The 24,479-nt window shown below is 36.4% G+C and overlaps 2 protein-coding genes across 2 annotated transcripts in view; both read right to left on the reverse strand.

Annotated features, from left to right (window-relative positions):
- BGLU42 (beta glucosidase 42) overlaps window positions 1-8,118 on the reverse strand; it is a 54,042-nt gene extending 45,924 nt beyond the window's left edge. The window contains exons 1-4 of the mRNA XM_088220444.1: window positions 7,889-8,118; window positions 7,355-7,421; window positions 7,213-7,271; window positions 6,272-6,347 (exon numbers count right to left, since the gene is read on the reverse strand). Of these exons, the coding sequence (XP_088076570.1) occupies window positions 6,272-6,347; window positions 7,213-7,271; window positions 7,355-7,421; window positions 7,889-7,996 (310 nt within the window). The 5' untranslated portion in view covers window positions 7,997-8,118. The remainder of the gene's footprint in view (window positions 1-6,271; window positions 6,348-7,212; window positions 7,272-7,354; window positions 7,422-7,888) is intronic.
- Window positions 8,119-10,355: 2,237 nt separating this feature from the next.
- On the reverse strand, window positions 10,356-11,532 carry LOC148270360 (uncharacterized). Its single transcript, XM_088214415.1, has 3 exons — window positions 11,414-11,532; window positions 10,659-10,814; window positions 10,356-10,590 (listed from the first exon to the last, which is right to left on the reverse strand). Exons 1-3 carry the CDS (start codon window positions 11,530-11,532, stop codon window positions 10,356-10,358), a joined length of 510 nt encoding a protein of 169 aa, XP_088070541.1.
- Between the last annotated feature and the right edge of the window lie 12,947 nt (window positions 11,533-24,479).

Below are 24,479 nucleotides of genomic sequence, written 5' to 3' on the forward strand. Positions count from 1 at the left end.
AATGAAGAAAAGAAATATTAGAATCGGGTTCTATTGCAAATTCAAACTTATCAATTTCTTTGAGAATCAGGTGTGTTTCTTGAACTTTCAATTCTATCTTAGTTAAAATGTATCCATTTCACATATATTATCTCACAATAGCATAGTTTTTAATATTTAGAATGTAACTTACATTGGGAATAAATTATAGGCTTGTATATTCAGATTTATCATTGGGAGTGATCTAAATTTTATTATCATTAATCGAGAATCATTTTCTCGTATTTTTAGTTTTGTTTCTTCATATATCTCTTGTTTCTATTATACTACAAGTAACTAATTGCATCCTAGTTACTTTAATTAATTTACATAAACACATCCACCTTAATCCATGTGTTTAGATTCCGTTCTTATTTATCTAATTTGCATCTAGTGTTAATTCTTCATTAGGATTCCTTGAAGTGACGTAAACAGCTACTTGTTTATATTGATTGAGTTGTTTTCAATTGTAAAGTACAACTTGAAGAAGAAAATAGAGTGGTAAAAGACTAGAGAGTGTGAGCTTAGAAGAGAATAAAAGCCAAAATTCTGAGTGAAAACACGAGAAAAGTAACAAATCTATTCAAGAGTGAAACACACAAGGGAATGTTGTGAAGAATATTCTCTAAAATATTTTTCTTACAGGTTTTACATCATATCAAATTTTGGAAGTAAGAAGCGTAAGATAACCATGAATAACATAGTTTATTATGTTATAAGCAATGCCAAAGCAGTTTAAGAAAACATAATAAGGACATAGACAACATGAAAGGTGATATAGATAATCTTCGAGGCCGACAAGGTGGTACTAATTAAAGGAGGCAGAATAGCAAAAGAGAAAATATGTTGAATGATGACGAGATAGAAAGATAAGTAGATGAAGATAGTGAAGAGTCAACGGTAAAAAGAAAACCCAAAAGGAGGGGCAGCAACATTAATTCTATCAAGATAAAAATTCTTTCTTTTCAAGATAGAAATGATGTCGAAGCTCATCTAGAATGGGAGTGAAATGTGGAGTTGATATTTGAATGTCATAACTACTCTGAGAAGAAGAATGTGAAATTGGCAGTCATTGAATTTAGTTATTATATTTTAGTTTAGTGGGATCAGTTGCTCATCTTTAGGAGACGTATTGGAGAGACACCCATCATCACTTGGACTCAAATAAAAGCTATCATGAGAAAAAGGTTCGTTACATCATTTTACTATAAAGTGTTCCATCAGAAATTGCAAAGGCTCACTCAAAGGTCTAAATCAGTTGAAAATTATCACAAAGAAATGGAGATAGCCATGATTCAAGTAAATATCGAAGAGAATAAAGAAGTTACCATAGCACAGTTTCTAAGTGGTTTGAATAGAGAAATTGTTGATATAGTTCAATTACATCACTATGTTGAGTTAGAGGAGATGTTTAACATGGTCATGAAAGTAGAAAGGCAATTGAAAAGTAAGGGAACATCAAGGTCATATTCTGGTTCTAATAGCAATTGGAATCTAAAGTGGCCTGAGAAAGAGGAGAAGGTCAAGGAGAAAAGCTTTAGTTCTAAGGAAAAAGGTATAGATTTCAACAAAAACAAAGATAAAGGTACCTCATCATCTATTAAAGGTACTTTAAAGATACTTTTGGATCTATATCTACTAATAACATAAAAATATTAAATGTTTCAGATGTTTGAGAGTGAGGCATATTGCTTAACAATGTTCAAATAAGAAAGTCATGTTTATTAGGAACAATGGAGATGTTGAGTCTGAATCTTATTCAGATTGTGATAATATGCTACCTTTAGAAGATTGTAATAATGACATTGAGTATGCTACCTATGGAGAATCATTAGTTATTAGACAAGCTCTTAATATGCAATTAAGGATGAAAGTTTAGAACAAAGGGAAAATTTGTTCCATACAAAATACCTTATAAGTGAAAAAGTTTGTGTCGTGATCATTGATGGACGGGTTGTACAAATGTGGCTAGTACTACTTTGGTAGAAAAATTGGGTTTGAAATGTGAAAAGCACTCAAGATCTGACAAGTTACAATGGTTAAATGATTGTGGAGAACTGAAGGTGATTAAGCAGGTTGTAGTTCCATTCTCCATTAGGAGATATGTTGATGAAGTATTATGTGATGTATTACCCATGCAACCTAGTCACTTGTTGTTAGGGCGACATTGGCAGTTTGATAGAAAAACCATACATGATGGGTACAATAATAGGTACTAACTTATTTTGAATGGCAGATATTTCATACTTGTGTCATTATCTTCTTCAGAAGTGTATAAAGATCAAATGAACCTGATACAAACTTCTAATGGGGATTCGGATAGTGATGGAAGCAAAAGAAATGAGGGAAAAAAGGTTGGAAAAGAAAAGAGAAAAAGGAATAGCCCATTGGTGAGTGATTGCACTAGTGAGAAAAAGAAAGAGGGGAGTGCAAGAGAGAAAAGTACAATAAGAGAAGAAAAGAGTGAAAATAAATTGAGTTTGTATTCAAAAGAAATAGAATTTAGGAGTGTTTATGCAAGCAAGAGAACTTTGATAGTGCTTAAGTTTAGAGATATTTATTTCTCTAAGACTAATCTTAATCCAAATCTGCCTAGCATGTTTGTTTCTTTACTGCAAGAGTTTGAAGATGTGTTTCTTGATGAAATGCCAAATGAATTACCACTTCTAAGAGATATTGAGCATCAAATTGATTTCATTCCTGATTCTGCAATTCCTAATAGACCAACATATAAGAGTAATTCAGAAGAAACAAAAGAACTCCAAAAGCAAGTGGATGAATTCTTGACAAAATGGTATATAAAGGAAAGCATGAGTCTACGTACAGTTCTTGTGTTGCTAGTGCCGAATCATGGAGGATGTGTGTTGATTGATGTACAATTAATAAAATCACTATAAAGTATCATCATCCTATTCCTAGATTAGATGACATGTTAGATGAAGTGCATGGTACATATATTTTTACAAAAATTGATCTGAAAAGTGGATATCACCAAATTTGCATGAAACCAAATGATGAATAAAAGATTGCATTCAAAACTAAATATGGTTTGTAGGAGTGGATGGTTATGTCATTTGGTTTAACTAATCCACCTACTACATTCATGAAGTTAATGAATCATATCTTGCGTGTCTTTGAAAAGTTTGTTGTGGTTTATTTTGATGATATTTTAATTTATAGCAAGTCTTTGAATGATCATCTTGTACATGTTAAAACTGTTCTAAAAGTTTTGAGAAATGAACAATTGTTTGCTAACTTACAGAAATGTACTTTTTGTATTGATTAAGTTGTGTTTTTAGAGTTTGTTGTTAGTGCAAAAGAAGTGGAGGTTAAGAGTGACAAAGTGAAACCTATACAAGAATGGCCAACACCTAGAAGTGTGTCTGATGTGAGCAGTTTTCACGTGCTGCCTAGGTTTTACAAGAGATTTGTGAAAAAAATTTCAACTATTGCTGCTCCATTAACTGCAGTAGTTAAAAAGGATGTTGGATTCAAATGGAGAGAATAGCAAGAGCATGCATTCAAAACTTTGAAAGACAAATTGTGTTCTACACTTGTTCTTTGTTTACCAGATTTTTCTAAAAATTTTTAAATTGAATGTGAAGCCTCTGGAATAGGTATTGGAGTTGTTTTGATGCAAGATAAACATCCAATTGCATATTTCAGCAAAAAGTTAAATGGAGCATTATTGAACTATTCTACTTATGACAAGAAGTTATATGTTTTAGTTTGTGCACTGCAAGTGTGGCAGCATTACCTACTTCTAAAGGAATTTGTCATTCATATTGATCATGAGTCCCTCAAGCACTTAAAGGGATAAGAGAAAATGAAAAAAGGCATGCAAAATGGATAGAGTTCATTGAGACTTTTTACCATGTGATTTGTTACAAAAAAGGTAAAGACAATGTGGTGGCAAATGCATTATCTAGAAGGTACGTTTTAATTTCTACACTTAATTCTAACTTATTAGGTTTTGAGCAACTCAAAGATATATATGCTATTGATTCTGATTTTTGCAATGTTTATGCTGCTTGTGAACATGCTGCATTTGATAAGTTTTCTAGGCATAATGGATTTTTATTTTGTGGAAAACAATTGTATGTACTTACATGTTCATTACGTGAATTGCTTGTTTGCGAGTCTCATAATGGGGGATTAATGGGTCATTTTGGTGTGCATAAAACTTTGAACATCTTGACTAAACATTTCTATTTGCCAAACATGCGTAGGGATGTTGAGAAACATTGTTTATCTTGTATTGCATGTAGATAAGCTAAGTCTACATTCAAACCGCATGGTTTATACACTCCATTGTCAGTTCCTACTCAACCTTGAACTGACATTTCTATGGTTTTTGTATTAGGTTTGCCTAAAACTAAAAGAGATAAAGATAGCATATTTGTAATTGACAGGTTTAGTCAAATGGCACATTTCATGGTAGGTAACAAAACCAACAATGCAACAAGCATTGTTGATTTGTTCGTTAGAGAAATAGTAAGGTTACATGGTAAACCTAGGACTATTGTTTCTGATCGTGATATTAAGTTCTTGAATCATTTTTGGAATATTTTGTAAAGTAAGTTAGGAACTAAACTTTTGTATTCTAGTACTTGTCATTCACAAACTAATGGTCAAAGTGAAGTTATCAATAGAACTTCGGGAACTTTGTTGCGTGCTATTATTGGTAAGAATTTGAAAACTTGGGAAGATTATTTGTCATTCATTGAGTTTGCATATAATCGTACTATTCATTATTGTACAGGTTTTTCACCTTTTGAAATTGTGTATGATTTTAATCCATTAACTATTTTGGATTTTATGTCATTACTTTTAAATGAAATTTCTAGTTTAAATGATAAGAAAAAAGCTGAAATAGTTAAAGGTATCCATGTGAAGGCACATGAGCATATTAAAAAGAAGAACCAAGTTTATACTCAAATGGCTAATAAAAGGTGAAAACAAGTTGTACTTGAACTAGGAGATTGTGCTTGGCTACATATGCGCAAGGAAATGTTTTCAAAACAAAGGAAGTCAAAGCTAAATCCAAGAGGCAATGGACCATTTCAAGTCTTGGAGAAAATCAATAACAATGCTCATTGGATTGATCTCCCTATTAAGTATTCTAAGTCCGCTACTTTTAACATTTATGATCTTTCTCCTTTTGATATGAATGCAAATTCGAGAATCAATCATTTTGAAGAATGAGAAAATGATGTGGGACACAAAGAGAAGCATGAAGAAGAGATTACAATGCCAGCTAGTCCAATCACAAGGTATCAAGTCAAGAAACTAAAACATACATTCCAAGGTTTTATACAAAGATGGATACAATAAAAACTTAACACATGTGAACTGTTTGAAGAATCAAATGAGCCAAAAAAAAATCATTAATTTCGTCCAAATATGTGCGTAGAATTTAGAATGAATGTGCAGGATCATTTTGGTCATTTTCTAAATATTATTCATGTTTTCCTAAGTCATTTAATACCACGTTTTTCCTATGTTATTTAATATTATGTTTCTGTAGATCACTTAATACTATGTTTTTATAGGTCATTTAATAATATATTTTCTTAGGTCATTTCTTAAATAATTAAATTCTATTCATATTTTTCTAGGTCATATAATTATGAACTTTTGGCAAAATCTAAGTGTTTTATCCTATAAATATCTCATTTTTTAATGTAATATGGTAAATTTTGATTATTGAATGAATTTCATTACCTTTGATAGAACTTTGACAAATGAAAGTTCTTATTCTTGTTATTGCATCAAAAATTGAATTAACTTATCAAGTTATCTTGTGGCGTTTATTCATTTTTGTTTCTTTCATCCCAATCACCCAAATTCTCATTTACAGGTTAATTGTAGGTTTGGTATGAAGGATTTGTTTAGGGTTTTGGATTATCTATGCTAAATATATATATGGAGTTCTGGATGTAATCTTTGACTCTCAAGTTCTACATCAGAAAGCTTATTCCTGACTGAAAAGAACATGAAAACAGCAGCGAACTTTTCCAGTCATTGGCCACTGGGAGAACCACCAGAATTTATTTACTGTATCAGTAACAATATTCATCTAGCAGAAATATATACAGTTGGTTCCCTGTGAATAAAGAATTCATAAGCAAATATATACTGTGGGCAAACTTTTGTTTCACTTGAATGGTGTCAATATATGATTGTTGACTATTTTAATGAATAGAAAAAGACCCTATTGTTAAGCTTTTCGACTCTTACTATTTGGACGTACCAGGATAGATCCGAGACCATGATATCGAAAATCTATAAGCATCAAATCCCATCTTTGCTATGAGCTCAATGTCTTCCTGTGTATTCAGCATTGAACTGAGAAAATAATCTTGGAGAAAATGAAAAATAATAACAAGCTGAATGAGAACAAATACTTCAAATTCCATACTTATACAAATCTATCTCAGTATTGATGGCAATTTTTATCGATCTTGATCTGATAAGCTATTTTTCTTGGAAAATGCAGAGAAAAATACAGCAATAATGTATCATCTTCAAATTTTTTGTTTTTAATGTGTATGATTTAACAAAATAGTAATGAACAGAGAATTTCCACAAATGTGTACTAATGATCCTTGTTCTGTAAGCAGCTGTAGTGCAACTGATGGTTTTTATAAGATGAAACGGGATAGAGACAAAGGGATGGATGAAAAAAGAAACCCAAACAGATTCAAAGTTGGACCTTCTGAAATCTAGTAAAAAATGGATACAAGGATAAGTGCACCACCCAAGAGAAATAAAATTATTGCTTCTTGCATCTAACTTGCTCAAAACTCTAATCTATATCCATGATAATTCAAGGCACATATATTTGACACCTAAAAAATATTTTCCAGAAGAAAAAGTTTCGGTTTCAGCAACAAACTTTAGCCAAATCTGAACAACATAATGGTCCAGCTGCCATGAAATGAATAGCATCAAACATATAACTGAATAGTAAAATCAAATTCCAAAATCCCTTCTTCTCTCAACCCACGCTGGTTTCCCCCTTCCCACTCCATGCCAAACTATCCTGGAAAGGAAAAACATGACAAAAGAGATGTCCCTAATATGCCCGTACCAAGCTTGGTGTTCTGTATAAGCAAACATTAAATTCCTTGCAAGATGAAAAAATGGAAGAGAAATTGCAAGTTGTTCACCATTCAGATAATCATTACTGACCTTGTATCGGTGATAATGATCCACTGCCACATCACCATTGCTTCCATCAAGAATTTTTCCTAACAAAATAAGTTCTCACGAGTCAGATTTGTTAGGAAGAGTAGGAGGAGGAGGAGAAGAAGAAGAAAAAGAAGGCAAATACCTTCAATATGTGTAAAGGCATCCCATATACTGGCACCCTTACTACCCTCCTTGCAACCTCCTTCAATCTAAAATCAACCTTGAGTTGTTCAATGAAGTAAATGTACACCTCCTCCACAATTATTAGCTAAGCGTTAATTAAAACAACCAATCTACAGTAGTAGAGTGCAAGATTTCGTGCTAACTTTCAGATGTCAAAATTGCTAGAAACTTTTACTACAAAAGCCAACATATGATGTATTCAGAAGACCATCTCTAGCAGCCATTAAAAAGAAAACCATTTCCCCGCTAGCCCTTGATTGTCTTTTTCTACAAAGAAAAGAATCTGTAGCAAAACTACAACAGAGCAAAAAAACGAAATACCCAAATCGTACATGTATACGTGTGAACAAAAAAGGAAATAACCAGATCTCTGCAAGTACAAAATCAACATGCATCCTTAAACTTGACAAATATACATATATATATATATGTATGAATATAAGAAGAAGAGAGAGAGAGAGAGAGAGAGAAAGGTAGAGAGAGAATACAAGACCTGGTAAGCAGAAGTGGCGACCCCGAAGACAAAGTTGGAAGGAAAGCGAGACCGCGAGAGTTGTTGGGCAATGCAAGGATCCGCTTCATTCCCCTTCTTCAGCGGCATGGTTTATGGTTTCAAAAACTGATCACAAGACGACCCATACGGGTGTAAGTGTCCTATGTGATGAGTTCGTACCCTCATCGGTTTTGTTGTTACCATTAAACGATTCGCTGATTCCAATATTTTTAATATGAGAATCATTTTCTTCACAATAATGGATACCTAGACATGTTCTCTAAGAGGTAACTTGATTTTGGGTATATTTTGAAAATATTTTTATATATTTTAGGAATATTACAGTATATTTTGTAAATATTATAGAAATATTTAAAAAAATTATACTATTTTAAATATATAATTATTTACAAGTTAACTAATTTGATATATTCTTATTTTTTATCATAGTAGAAAATTTTTTCTCAATTTACCTGTGGGCATAAGCATCTTTGCTGAACTACGTAAATCTTATTTTTCTTTTTTTACTCATTAGTTTGTATGATTGTATGCGTAATTGAGATTGATTTTCACAAATTGGTACTAAAGCAAGGAAAGAAAAAAGAACAGAAAAGTAGTGATTATGTTGTCTAAGGAAAAAAAAAGAAAAAAGAAGAGGAAGAAAGTTGTCGTCGTCGACGGCTAGGATTTATGTTGCTCCTCTTGAAACTTCGTAGTTGACTAAGCAAAAGATTGATTGTTGCTCTCTTTGATACTTTCAAACCGAGAGAAAAAAGATTAATCTCGTATCGATATAGCAGAATTAGGAGGCAAAGACTAGACATTTGAAAATTAATCAGTGTGTGTGCGGTGGTGGCATTTGCATGTGGCGATTTGCATAAAGACAGACTAGTGGTTTATGTCCCTTACGCACGATAGTCCCTTTTCTATGCAATCGCCCATCTGTGCATAGTGATTTGCATGAATATAAATCGATAGTTTTTATTTATTGCGCACACTGATTTCTTCTCTATACAGCAATGACATCTACGTGCGACGATTTGTTCAAAGACATATCACCAGTTTTTACCCCTGCACATAGTGGTATTTATGCACAAAGTGTAGTTGGTTATCTCTTGCACGCAGCAGTGTGGTGGTATCTGGTTCCTGTGCATGGCGGTGTTTGGCATTACAACGTGGCTGTTTTCTGCTCTGACATGCAACAATGTTTACTTGCAATGGTGGTTCCTGTTTGTGGTGGTGTTTTGGGCACAACAGTGTTTCCCTTTGTGTTTTAGCTTTGTACATAATCTAGGGTTTTCATATGGCATCTTTATCTTCTGTAAAGTACAAGCTAAAAAACTTTGAAGATAGAATGACTTTTAGTCTATGAAATATTATAATGAAATTTCTTTGATTTTACAAGGTTTATGGAAGACAACTAAGGAAAAACTTCTATAGGGGGTGTGATGGGTGTCAAATCCACTAAAACCAAATTTCTATTCAATCAATAAAACAAAATTGCAATAGTGGTAAATAGGGTCGAATCTTCAAGAAATTGAGAACCACTTTTCTTCTGTGACCAACAAATAAAATGGTAAGACATGGGGGTTTTTCTTCTCTTTGGAGTTTAAAACGATAAAAAGATGTAACTACTGGAAATAAACTTTAACTCAAAAGACAAAAGTGAAAAAAATACTGCGGGAAAACACCCGTGGGAGAGGAACTGCCCGAGCTTGGACTGCACCCATGTGCGCGCGTGATAGGCACAGGACGTGCATACAGTCTGCACGTTCCATCCGCGCGAGGCATGGGGCTAGACCTGTGCATGCATCATATTGTGCGCAGACAGGACTGGAATTGCATAATGTGCGCGCATCATCCGCGCAGCAGGCCTGCGTGAATAGTCTTACGCACTTAGGGCATGCGCGTAGTAGGCTTGTGCACTTGGCAGAGTGGCCTCCCCGCTTGATGCGTTGCAGGCTAGCCTGCAGGCGCATGGCCCACCCTGTTGTGTACGTAGAACCTTGGCGTGTTGGGCGCTCCACGTGGGCCTACTACGCGCAGGGGCCTAACCGTGCAGACCTACTGTTCGGACGGCCTGCCTGCGCGCGACAAGACGTGCGCAGGGTTGACCCGTGTGCACGTCCCGCACCTACTGTGCGTGTGTGTGCACGCACAGCGCATGGGCGGCTTCACGGGCAACCATTTCCCACAGGATTTTTTCGCTAGACTTTCTCTCGTTTCTTTGTTTTATGAAATTCATTTAAAAAATATTTAATTAGACTAGAAAAAATAAAATTAACTAAAGTTAAATAAAATCAAAATAAATAAAAATCAGTATAATTCATGAATTACGATAATAATATGCGAAGTAAATTAAATGAGTTCAATGTGGCATAAAAGCTCAAATAAATAGGGTTTTCTGAATAAATTAAGCACAGTGTTGGGCGGGCTTTACATCCCCCCTACCTTAGAAAAAATTTGTTCACAAATTTGTCTCAAACAAGCCTAGAAACTTCTCCGTCATCTTGCTTTCCAACTTCCATGTCACCTCTTCTGGTGTATGATGCTGCCACTGTACCTTTATCATGGGGATCATCTTGTTGCGCAAGACCTTGTCGGTCCACCCAAGAATCTCCATGTAGATTTTCTCATACATCATATCAGTTTGTATATGCGTTTCATTGTGAGGAATGATATGAGAAGGGTCAGGGTGGTACCTTTTGAGTATCAAGACGTGAAAAACATCATGTAAAACCGTAAACTCTTGGGGTAGAGTAAGGGTTACGCCACGAGTCCAATGTGCTTAATGATTTGAAAAGGTCCCACATAACGAAGGCTTAACTTTCCTCTTTTTTCAAACTGCATCTTCCCCTTGTAGGGGAAAATCTTGAGGAAAACCTGGTCTTCAATGGCGAATTCCAAGGGTCGCCTATGATTATCGCTATAACACGTCTGACGGCTTTAGGCAGTAGCCAAGTTCTTATGGATGATCGCAACCTTCTCAATAACCTCTTGGATGAAGTCTAGTCCCAAATGACACTGGTTTTTGACTTCACTCCAACAAGTGGAAAAATGACAAGGACTACCGTACAATTCTTCATACGGAGCCGTGCTGATATGGGAATGATAACTGTTATTATAAGCAAATTCACATAGGGGAAGATACTCATACTAGTGATCATTATAGTTAAGGATGGAAGCACGCAACATGTCTTCCAATGTCTGAATTGTACATTTCGACTGACCATCCGTTTGAGGATGATAGCAGTGTTGAAATACTGTCCAGACCCTGGAGCTTACTGAAAGTTATCCTAGAAGTGGGAGGTAAATCGAGGATCTCGTTCGAACACAATAGACGAGGTAAGACCATGAAGTCAAACAATCTCATCAATATAAAGGCGAGCTAATTTAGTGGTGGAGTAAGTGGTCTTGATGGATAAGAAATGAGTGGTCTTGGTTTGTCTGTCAACGATGACCTAGATAGCGTTGTGACTAGAATAGGTCCTAGGCAATCCTATGAGAAAATGCATAGCTACATACTCCCACTTCCATTTTAGAATTGGGAGGCCTTGTAACAAATTGTCGGATCTTTGATGTTCTGCCTTAATTCTCTGGCAAGTGAGGCATTGGGAGACGTAGTCGACTATGTCTTTCTTCATTCCCTGTCACTAGTATTAATGCTCAAGTCTCGGTTCATCTTGGTACTCCCGGGATGGATGGATAGCTTAGAAGCTTGGGCAGTCTTAAGAACATCCGCCCCTACAGTGACGGGAACCTAAATTTAATTATGAAATCTAAACAATCCATCATTTGAAATCTTGAAATAAGAAAATTCATCAGAAGAGAACTTACTTAGATTTTTGGTGAGTTTCGGGTCCGTGGACTGAGCTTCCTATATTTTCATGAAGAGATCCGGTAGAGCTCAGATCTGAGTGAGATAGGTGCCTTTGCGATAGTAGCTGAGGCAGAGTGAGTGCATAGTATCCATTAATTTCCAATTGGAGGCCATGGTTTGGGCCAACACTACGGACTCCTTTCGACTTAGTGCATCAATGACTACATTTCCTTTACTGGGGTGATAGATGATCTTGCAGTCATAGTCCTATAGGAGATCTACTTGCATCTCTATCTCTAATTTAATTCTCTTTGCTAGAAGATGTACTTCAAAATCTTATAGTTAATGTAAATCTCGAAAATATGACCAAACAGGTAACGATGTCATATCTTTATAGCAAAGATAATGGTTGCCAACTCCAGATCATGGGTAGGGTAGTTTCACTCAAGAGGTTTCAATTATCGAGACCCATAAGTGACTATTCTCCCATGCTGCATCAGAACACACCCCAAGCCAATATGAGATGCATTGCAGTAGACGAAAAATCTTCCAATATTATCAAGGAGGATCAATACAAGAGTAGAGGTAAGACGACGCTTCAATTTCATGAAGCTTTCATTACATTCATAATTCAATGAAGCTTTCATTACATTCATAATTATAGACAAATGGCACGCCTTTTCGGATGAGTCAGGTTAATGGAGCAGCAATCTTAGAAAATCTTTCAATGAATCACCGATAGTGGGCGGATTACAGTTGATTACTATTTCAACCTTGATGGATCCACATAAACTCCTCCACTCAAAATTACATGACCGAAGAAAGAAACTCGATCCAACCAAAAGGATTATTTGCTAAGTTTAGCATACAGTTGGTTCCAGTGAAGGTCTCCAACGCTTCAGACAAGTGTACTGCATGTTCCTGCAGGCTCTTGGAGTACACTAAGATGTCATCAATAAATACGATGACGTACTGATCTAGTGCATGCCAGAAAACTCTATTCATGAGGTCCATGAATGCTGCAGGGGCGTTGGTTCCCAAACGACATTACCCTGAATTCGTATAAACTGTACTTACACCAGAAGGCGATCTTTAAAATATCTTCTTCTTTGACTCTTAGCTAGTGGTATCCCATCTTAAGGTCAATCTTGGAGAAGATCGTGGCTCGTTACAATTGATCAAAGAGGTCTTCGTACCTGCTTTTAACTGTTACTCGACTAAACTCCCGGTAATCCACGTAAAGTTTGAGGGAACCATCCTTCTTTTTCACGAACAATACTAGAGTGCTCCAAGGTGAATGACTAGGGCAGATTAACTTCCGGGTAATTAATTCAAAAAGCTGATTTTCTAGCTTTGCAAGCTCAGCATGACTCATATGATAGGCGGGCTTTGAGATTGGTTGGGTTCCGAGCAGCAATTCAATTAGCAACTCTATTTCTCACAGGGAAGGCAGACCAGGAAGTTCGATGAGAAAGACATCTGAAAAATTGTAAACAATTGGTATGGAACACACAGCAGAATCAGCACCTATATTCCTGTTTATTCAATTGTTAGGAAAAGTAATAACAATAGATTTTATTTCTTTTTCAAAGATCACAAGGTTACAATTTTGCTTTTACAATCGAATATTGCTCTATACTTTTCTAACTAATCTATTCCTAATATCACATCAAATCCTAAAAAATCTAACAATATTAGATTTCCAAATACTTATATCTTTGGAACATAATAAGATCAGAATAATTTTGAAGAACCATTATACAAAATCACCATAGCATATCAATAACTATTCTAGTAAATGTTTGTGCTTTATTAAGTCTTTTACCGACTTCTGTACGAAAATGTTATAATATATATCTACTAAGGATGGAGGAGATCCGCAGCTACCACTATGAGTAATGAATCAACTCTATTTCCATATTAGGTCAGTTATATATCCACGTTGGCTATAATCTATAACCACAGCCGCACGCTGTCACTGTCATAAGAGGGAATGCCAATCAGGGAGTGGTTCACCATCATTTCAAATTTAGAGTAGAGAGAGATAGAAACCCCTAAAAGATAACAATTAACACATTTTCATTCGTTTCTCTTTCATAACAATTACATGCTTTAAACACTCTGGGGATTTAAATACATATTTGATCCAAGACTCATTTACCCAGACTTGACCTTCGGGTCATCCTCTTAAAACAAGGTCCACTAGAATGACCCTCTTTGCCATTACCAAGTTAAGGCGAATGGCTAACCCGCATGCATTTTCAATAATCATGTTTCTATGTGTCATGCTTAATATTTCCATAATTTACGTTCAAAGAAAACAAATAAGCAATCACCATAAAGATTTAGGCATTCAAAATCATCATGCTCAACAATTCCATATTCAATGTTGAAATAAACAATAGTCCATCATCATCGAAAATTCATGCATAAAAAATCATTCGACACTTTAATTTATCTTTCTAGAAAATGCATTTAGAAATATGATAGAAAATACTGAAAGAATCTCTTACCGTAACCGTAGTTTGATTTGTCTTTTGAAAAGAAAAAGAAAAGACTCTTAGCGGTCTTTGAGAATTTTTACTCCTTTTCTTCTAAGAGCTTTCTTTCTCTTTCTAGACTTCCCTCTTTCTCTCATTAAAATTTTCTAAAATGGAAGAATGGAAGACGGTGGGCAAAATGAGGGAAAAAGACTCTTTAAATAACTAAAAGAGGAGTCTTAGATGTGCGCTATGTGGTGGCCATCTAAAAGGACATGTGGCAGATGGTTGATGGTAAGTATATCGCAGCATTGGACAGCGTACCCATGGAGGTGACAAGACCGTAGACGGAACGTGTTATCACGTTCGCGTGCCGGGGAGCAGACCCACATGATAAGAGGCCGGTTGGCAGCATGCATGGCCTGCAATGCGCAAGCATGCTGTGTCGCACGTTGCGCACTCACAGTATCGCGGGTTAAACACAACCAGCGTGATGTGACTACACATTGTGCCGCGGTCACTTATACGAATTCTTGAGGATTTTCTCCAGTTTTTTTATTTTTTATTTTTCTTCATTTATTTTTTTTCTATTTGTTAAAAAATATTTTTAAAATGACTTAAATTAATTTAGAAATAATTTAAATTAAATTAACAAATAAAAATAACAATAAAAATAACTTTAAAGAAAAAATACCAATAGAATTTAAATGGCCGTAAGGCCCAAAATAATAGAGTTCAACATCACATTTAAATGTAAAAAGGTTTCGGGTGTTATAGTCTTTCTTATGCCTAAGATACCTACTTTACATGAAATGGCGAACATACATTGGTGTTTATATTTGGGAGGTTGTTTCCTTTATATGATGGCTGATATATTCTTCTCCATACTTATTCTTTCGTTGTAGCTTTCCTTTTTCTTATTAGTGCACAACTCTTTCAAAAACTTAGCATAATAGGGTATCTGTTTGATTGCCTAAAGTAGGGGGAGGTTCACTTCAACTTTACGAAAATTCTCTAGGATGTCTTTATCTTTTATCTCCTTCTTTATTTTGGAAAATTTTTCTGAGAAGGGTGGCTTGACTATGAATGGTACTGACTGACCAGAAGCTTGCTTTGTTTAGTGGGTGTCTTTCCTCATTGGTGGCTTCCAAGCCTTGTCCAAGGCTTCTAATTTGATTCCCTTCCGTGAGCCAAGCCCAATTAGCCGACGAGTATTTTCTTATAGCTCCTTGCCACTTCATAGCATTATTGCACTTACTTTGGGCCTTGGGTTTACTTCCATCTGAGAGGGTAGTTGACCTTGATACTTTAATTTACTCACAAGTTAATGGGTGTCTAATACACCAAAAATAAATTTCTATTCAACTAACAAAACAAAATTGTAGTGGTGGTAAATAGGGTCAAATTATCTGCGAATTGAGAATCGCTTTTCTTCTGTGACTAATAAACAAAAAGGTAAAATGGTTTTCTTATTTTTGACGTTTAAAATGATGAAAAGAGGTAACTGCTGAAAATAAACCTTAACTTAAAAGGTAGAAGGTGTTTAAAGATAATAGAAATAATCAGACATAAGAATGATCTAGTTAAAAAAATAACTAGATTTCAGTTATGAAATTGATCATCGATGCAATGATTAATTTTGCTAAATTGCATCAAACTAGTTCTACTTGTTGAAAATGTTTTGACAACTAATTCTTTCTTAATCGTAAACTAATCAAGAAACATTCATTAACTGATTCTTGTTAATAAACAGTCCTGAAAACATTCCTAGAATTTAATCTATCAACAGCCTTGAGAACTAGAAGAATCTAGTTCTGATTGTCCGATTCAGCCGCGTGAACCGCTCAACTAGATCATCTATCTGTCTTAGCTTAAAGAATAATTTACCACTGAGTGAGAAACAATCCAAAGAATTACATATTTAGAATATTCTGGCTGGCAGTATGATGTTGTGTCCCACACCTAAGGGGCCTTGTTCAAGTGGTTAGCAACAATAATAATGATTGACACCGAAAAATAAACAAATACCGACCTTCAATAAAACCAGAATTAAAGTGATTAGATCTCACAATATAACTAGAATTTAACTAAATCCACTATTAGAAAAAGAGAGTTATCCGCCACTCATGTGGGTTCAGTATAAAATAATGTTTTTATGATTACTGGATAGAGGAGAAAGAAAGTTTAGAAAGCTGCAAATTATTCGATCTGCGGTGGCCAATATAGTTAGATCCCTTTTTTATTTTACGTTCTTTTAAGCTTGAGAGGATTAGGGTTTCCTTTTTCCAAAGATTGGGATCTCTTCCAATGATTTTAGCTTCCTTTTAACTTCCCAGAATCTTCTCGTCCTTGATCTTTAGTTTTCTTTTTATGAAGATTGGGATCTCTTCCAATAATTTCAGCTTCCTTTTTGCTTCCCAGAATCATCTCATCCTTGATTTTTTATTTTGATGCGATACCTGCTGACAACACACTTAAACCAAATGAGTGCAGGAATCGAAAAAAATACCGATGAGCTTTCGGGAAACAAGAGAAAATAATTGAGAGGTAGTGATACTCCAAGTTACTATGTTCCCGATCAAGTATCTAATAGCGAGGTCGAATCCATTAGACACAGTTCCCAACCTAGGAAGAAACGACACCAGAAGGTACCAAAAACTTGAAAGGTAACAAGCCTTATTACTAAAGAACGAATCGGTCCGGAAATCCCAACCCAAGACGAAAGCCCAAATATAGTTTGGGTTTGGGTACCCGTGGGGTCTACATGCGTTGCAATGCACGTACAAGATACTTGGTCTGCACATCCACCAGTATTCTTCGGTCCCATGGTAAGGCAGTTAGGGCGACCTTATACTCTCCAAGAGAACCAAGGATAGGCAACCTTCTCAAAGCAGAGATTTGGAGGCCCATATGCAGGCAAGGAGGTCCACACGTGCGCTGGACATGCGACCCAGCCAGCATGGTTCCCGAGCATGCACGAACCGCACGTATGAGAACTCGAAAACACCAATGCACGGCCCACTAGGCCCGCGCAAAACCAACCATGCGCGTACAGGCCTAAGGGTCAAACACGCGCATCTCGCGTAGACGGGCCTGCGGATGGCCCAACAGAATGGACCAAGCCCCCTAGCCTTTGATTTCCGCAGGCTTCCCCCACACAACTTGCAGGAACTGGCCGGCCCGGCCCATATAAGTAGCCTAATCAGTCGACCCTCTTTTCCTTTATTATAAAATATTATTTAATATTTATTTTGTTTTAAAACCCTTTTAAAAAGGCTTGGGACCTTCTTTTTAAAACCCATGTGTTAAAATTAATTTGCACATATTTTTTTAATGAATTTCACATGGGATAAATATTTTATTTTGTATTTATCTTAGATTAAGATAGAATTTTATCTAAGTTAATATTTTATTAATTATCTCACGATTTTGTACTCATCTAGATTGCCCTAAAAATGCTATAAATAGTCATTTGCCCCTAGGATGTAAGGCACACCTTTGAAAATAAATTTGAGAAAATCTTTAGAGTTTTGGCTTTTCTTTTTTTAGCATATTTGTTAAAATTTGCTTCTTCAAGTTCTTCGAGAAGCAAGAGTCTTTAGAAGTCTTATTGTGCCAAGAAGTATGGATTAACTTATCGGTAAGTCCGTAGTATTTTTTCTTTCCTTGTTTTATTTTCCTAGTCTTTATTTTTGCTTTCCTTTTAGGATTGTGGATTTAATTAGAGGAAGGGGTTTTACTCTAGGTGGTTATTGTTTTGATATTGCATATGTTGGGTAGATTTTCAGGAGTAGATTCGATCCTCCCTATACCCTCCCCCGTTATCTGGTATTAGAGCCAAAAAGGCCTAAGCTTAATTTGATATCATCTGGTATCAGAGTTTTGGTTCCTAGAGACTAAAATCTATCTTTATTTGCTTTAGCATTTTGTTCTTAAATTAGCATTCAAATTTATTTGGTTGTTAATTCGTATTACTTCCTGCTTAAATTCATATATATCCATTCATTTTAAGTAGTTTGTATTATTATTCAAAAAAGAAAAAAGTATTATCAAAATACCAAAAATACCCCAATTGCACCCCATAAGACAATTGGTACCTTGTTTACATTTTGCATCACAAAAGTAGAATAGTCACTTAATTGGTGACTGGAAATCTTTTGAGAAATCAAAGGCAAAGTACGTTGCCTAACTGGTGTGAGCGAAAACTTTTATTTTCATTCGCACACTATCCATAGTTGATTTTTGAATTGCATTATGTAATCTGCATCAATGTTGCATAAAGAAACTTGATTGGTCGTAGAGTGTAGCCGATAAATTGGCAGTAGTATGGAAAAAGACACCTACCAATTATATCCATCGGGATTGATCGGATCCCTCGCATCAGTCTAGATTGTCATTTTTTGTGATCTACGTTTTGTTCTTTATTTTACACTTGTTCTATTACATAGCTAAGCGACTAATTGTTACTAGTTACTTAACACACAAGGAGCACACCATTCCTTATTCTGTGTGCTTATTTATGAGCTTTAGTAGAAATCAAAATCCTTTAAGGTTCCTTACTGTGTCATAAGGACTAACATGCAGATCTAATTCAAGTGATTCTGATTTCGAATGCTTAACTCGACAAATGAAGTTGTCAATTGAGAGATTGCGAGGTAAACACGAGTGAAAGTGAGGGAGAGATATTGTTTTCACTAACTCTTGTCTTTACAGGAACTTCGCAATGTCTCACCAAAGCACCAATAGCCGATCAGCCACCTTAGAAGAAAGAGTCATGGACATGTTCACATAGTTAAGTTTCCAGTTGGGAAACACGGTTGACTATATGGATAGCTAGGAGCGAGGCGAGCACCGCAATCGTGCTCGACATCAAATAGTACATGATGAGACAAAATCGTGTGGCGACGATGTTGGTGATAGACAAGGAGTTCGTCACAAAGAGGTAGACGGAGACGTCCATGACTTTAAGTGCCAGATACCAGCCTTTCAAGGGAAAAATGACCCCGAAGCCTACCTCGAGTAGGAATAGAAGGTCGATAGCATTTTCAACTACCACAACTATACTGAAGAGAAAAAGCTCATATTGGCCACCCTTAAGTTTACTAACTATGCCTTAGTATGATGGGATCCGTTAGCTATTCTCCAAGAATGAGATGGAGACTTGCTTATCACCACATGGCAATAATTGAGATCCATCATGAGGAAGCGATATGTGCTAGCTCAGTTCGATAGGGACATGAACCTGAGATTGCAACGATTGACCCAGGGTTCTAAGTTAGTGGATGAGTATTATAAGAAAATAGAGATAATTATGATTAGGGCTCGAGTTGATGAATGTCCGAAAGCCACCATGGCTCGGTTCTTGGAGGGTCTAAACAAGGATATGCTCAACATTCTTGAACTCCAAAACTATGTCAACTTGGACGAGATGGTGCACAAGACCACCAAGATTGAAAGACAATTGAAGAGTAGTGGAACTAATGGGGGTTATGTTAGTAACGCTCCCCAGGGAAACCAAAGATGGACTCGAAGGGATGACAGTAAGAAATTGGATGACGGTAAGGGAAAATAACCTGCTGGGAATCCAACAATTTATTTTAAGGCACCAGCCATCTGCTAGAGCACTATTAAATGTTTCAAGTGCTCAGGAGCGGGGCATATTGCATCCCAATGTCTTAATTAGTGTGCCATAATTCTCCAAGATGATGGAGATATCATCAATGACCACAAAAACAGTGATGAGTAGGAAGATCTACCACTGGTGGACACAGAGAGTATAGCTCGACCAGTACAGGGAGATGTATTTGTGGCTCAATGAGCACTAAACATACAGGTTAAGCACGAAGGCATTAGTCAGCGAGAGACTAATTTTCATTCCAGGTGTCTGGTCAATGGAAAAGTCTGTAGTGTGATAGTTGACGGAGGTAGTTGTGCTAATGTTGCCAGTACCTTATTGGTGGATTAGACAGGGTTGACGTGTAAACCGCACCTTACTCCCTATAAATTGCACTGGTTGAATGTAACACCCCGCTCATTGCACACTGAATTTGTAACTGAAAACCCCTATTTATTCGAACCTTAAGGCCACATGAAGTCATTTAAATTTATTTCGCAGCTTATTATATCGTAATCCGTGATTTAAATTCGTAATTTCAATTTTATGCCGATTTAGTTATTTTATTTTATTATGATTTGTATTTAATTTTATCTGTTATCATTATTTTTATTTTGTTTTATTTTATTTATTTTTTTAAGAAAATAATTTTCAGGAGCAAACGGAAAAAGGGGGAAAACACTTGCGGGAGAGGTTCGTCTACGCGGGCACCACACTCTGTGCGGGTGCGTGCGCTCGTGACTAGGCACAATACATACGCACTGTGAGCACGTCCCATCTGTGCAGGCGCGGGGCCAGTCTTGTACGTGTCTTGTCGCATGCATGCAGGCTAGTCTGCGCATGTCACATCAGGTACGGACAGGGCTGGGCGTCGCGCGCCGTCGGCATTGTGAGGCGCACAGCCGCCTCGGGCAGTGTGCCGCCTCCCCTTGGGCGTTGTGTGCTACCTTTCGCGGTGTGCCACTGCTGATGGAGGAAATTTTCCTTCGTTTTTGCACTGTCACTAGATTTCGCTACTTGGCACAAATCCGATGGTTTTCATTTTCTATAAATGGGGGCCCTTTCTTCCATTTCCTCATCACTTCCATTCCATTCTTCCATCTTCTACGAGTTTAGAGAAAGGGAGTGATCTATAGAGAGAAGGAGAAAAGAAAAAGAAGAACGGTGTAGGAAAACTTTGAGGTTTTGGTAAGAAATTTAGTATTTCTTTAAACATCTTAAGGAGTATTTCTATAAAATTAAATTTATGAATTTATGTTTTGATGTTTTACATGTTCCATGTTTAGTAGTTCTAATAAAATGAATTGTTCTTGATTTCAAGAATACTATGTGATTTTATTGACACTTGAGGATTTACATGTAAAATAAATAATGTGAATTTGGTGATATTTGCCTTAAAAAATATAAAAAAAGAAAAAAAAAAGAAAAAAAAGGGGAAAGAGCCTGAATGGTCTGAGAAATATATGTATCTAGATTGACATACATAATCCATCGAGTTTCTCGATAGGCTTTTTATCTCTGAGAGGTATCTATTTCCCCATTCCCCATCTGATATGGAGAGACGTGAGAAGATCGCTCCCTGTGGATGACGGCGTACCCTCTGATGAGAGTGGTTACAAAAATATCTGTTAGGGGTCACCTTTGGCTAATATTGCCTTGACTGTAAAATATTTGATAGAACCACAGTGGTTGGTACAACCGTGGTCATAGATCGTACCATGATTTGGAAAGCTAGAAATATGCTTGAATAAATTGTTGTTATCTGTATCTGATCTGGTCATTCCACATGTGTAGTCGAAAATCCGTATCTACCCTTAGGGATAAAAGTCAGAACGACTTCACGAAACATGACACAAAAATCTTAGCATTTCATGATTTATTTGATTTTTTCTATTATCAAGTATGATGTTTGATTTTGATTGTTGTGACTATGACAAGATATTTCTTTTAATAAATAAAATTATTTTCATAAATTAAGATAGGATCCTGACGTGACCTGATGGTAAGTATTTATCATATAATTATTCACCTTTAAAATCTTACGAGGTTATTTAAATAATGTTTTCATTACTGAGTATATGGACCTCACCCTTTCCATACCCCCTTAGATGAGGAAGATAATGAGGTACCGATTGCTGACCTACCCCTTGAAGTATATGAGAATCCCATGGATCCACAACCCTTGAGTGCTTGACTTGTCCCGCACTCTAATGAGTCCAATTGCATAATGATAGAAGTGACCTTTTTATATTGATATTTTGTATTTTGCCACTTCTGACCTTAGTTATGTATATGGGTAATTAGAACTCATATATTTTAGTAAGGAATTTGTAATAATTTACTCCGCTGCATACAATTTTATCATACACTCATAATATGTTTCTCTATCTAGCACCCTTATGCCTTAGTTTGCATTTGGGATGTCACATTGGATGATAAGAAAGAGATTGACATCACCAAGCAGGTATGTGTTCCATTCTCTATTGGTGACTACACGAATGAGATATTGTGCAATTTAGTCCCCATGCAAGTAGGACACCTGTTGCTAAGAAGGCCCTAGTAATATGATGGCGATGTCAGTCATGCTGGCGAGAAGAATCAGTACTCTATCTGAATGGATAACCGCGCCTATGTTTTAACACCTTTTCCAAGAAGGGATGCTTAAGAGGATCAACTGAAAATTAAAAATTCATACGAGGAGTTTGCTAAGAGACAGGCGTAGATGGACCAAAATCTGGACCTGGGCAAAAGTTGTTTTTTCATCCAAGAACAACCTGAGCACCCAATCGGATGTCTAGTAAATTCTCTGTCCTCATTGACCTTAAATGAAAAATTTATAGTTTTGGCAAGTTCGAGGATGAGTCCTCTCGAAGAAGGGGGGGATGACGCGATACTTGCTGATAACACACTTCAACCAGAGGAGTGCAGGAAGTTAGCAAGTACCGATGAGCTTTCGGGAAATGAGAGAAAACAATTATGAGGTAATGATACTCCAAGTTACTCTATTCTCGATCAAATATCAAACAGTGAGGCTGAATCCATCAGACACAGTTCCTGGCCTAGGAAGAAGAAATACCAGAAACTCGAAGGGTAACAGGCCTTACTGCTAAAGAACGACTTGACTTGAAAATTCCAATCCAAGACGAAAGCCCAAATGTAGTTTGGGTTTAAATACCCGTAGAGTACACATGCCTTGCAATACACGTGTAGGATACTTGGCTGACACATCCACCGGTGTTGCCTACTCCCCTGGTAAGTCAGTTAGGGCGACCTTATACTATACAGGTGAACAAGGACATACAACCTTCTCAAAGTAGAGATTTGGAGGCCCATACGCAGGTAAGGAGGCCAACATGTGGGCAGGACATATAACTTAGTCCGCACGGTTCCTGAGCATGCACAAACCACATGCTCGCACACGGAAATGCCTATGCACGAGACCCAATAGGCCCGCGCGAAACAAACTACGTGCGCACAGGCCTAAAGGCCGAACACACGCATCCTGCATGGACAGGCCCGTAGACGGCCCAGCAGAACCACCTAAGCCTGCTAGCCCACTATTTCTACAGGCTTTCCCTTGCACAACTTGCGTGAACTGGCTGGGCCGGCCCATCCAGGTAGCCGAACCGGCTGACCCTCTTTTTCTTTATTCTAAAATATTATTTAATATTTATTTTATTTTAAAACCCTTTTAAAAAGGCTCGGGACCCACTTTTTAAAACCCATGTGTTAAAATTAATTTTTACATGTTTTTTTAATGAATTTCACATGGGATAAATATGAATTTTAAATTAAATATTATTTTAATATAAGTCTATCCCTTAAGATTATTTAATTAATTTATTTAGGATAGAATAATTATTTTATTTTGTATTTATTCTAGATTAAGATAGAATTTTATCTAGGTTAATATTTTATTAATTATCTCACGATTTTGTACTCTTCTAGATTGCTTGGGAAAGGCTATAAATAGACCTTCCATCCTGGATGTAAGGCACATATTTGAGAATAAATTTGAGAGAATTCTTGAGAGATTCAGCTTTTCTTCTTTTACCATTTTTGCTAAAATTAGCTTCTTCAAGTTCCTCAAGAAGCAGGAGTCTTTAAAAGTCTTATTGTGCCAAGGAGTTAGGATCAACTTATCGGTAAGTCCGTGACATTTTTTATTTCCTTTTTTTATTTTCCTAATCTTTGTTTTTTTCTTTCCTTTTAGGATTGTGGATTCAATTAAAGGGAGGAGTTTTATTCTAGGTGGTTATTGTTTCGATATTGCATATGTTGGATGGATTTTCAGGAGTAGATTCGATCCTCCCCGTACCCTCCCGCGTCAGGTTTCCTCTTCTAGATGCAACGACATTCTTTTTAATTTCAAAAGTGCACCTTTTTTTCTTTCAAACTTGCTGCAGCACATATCTAAGCCTTGGTCGAGGCATATTTGTGCTTAATGTGGTTCTCCCCATGTTGTCATGATGTTAGTTGTGCCAAGGGTTACTTATGCGTCGACTGGTTTTCTATTTTTCATTGGAATGTAAGCCTTACTAGCGGCTTAGTTGTGTGTGTATTTGAGACTTGAATCCTCTCTGATGCCTTAGCCTTGCCTGAGGCTTATAGATAGAGGCCTGCTGCTTTTATTGGGTTGCACAAAGCCTGTTTCTGCGAGACTTCTTTCTCAATATT

Source organism: Carica papaya, chromosome 1, assembly GCF_054855325.1.
Source record: "Carica papaya isolate Zhongbai chromosome 1, ASM5485532v1, whole genome shotgun sequence".
In the NCBI taxonomy this organism is placed as follows: Eukaryota; Viridiplantae; Streptophyta; class Magnoliopsida; order Brassicales; family Caricaceae; genus Carica; species Carica papaya.

Coding starts and splice junctions, on each gene's coding strand:
- LOC148270360 (XM_088214415.1), bottom strand. CDS start 11,532: ATGAAGAAAGACATAGTCGACTACGTCTCCCAATGCCTCACTTGCCAG. Junction 10,815..11,413: donor ATTCTAAAATGGAAGTGGGA/GTATGTAGCTAT, acceptor GACGTGTTATAG/CGATAATCATAGGCGACCCT. Junction 10,591..10,658: donor AAGCACATTGGACTCGTGGC/GTAACCCTTACT, acceptor GATACTCAAAAG/GTACCACCCTGACCCTTCTC.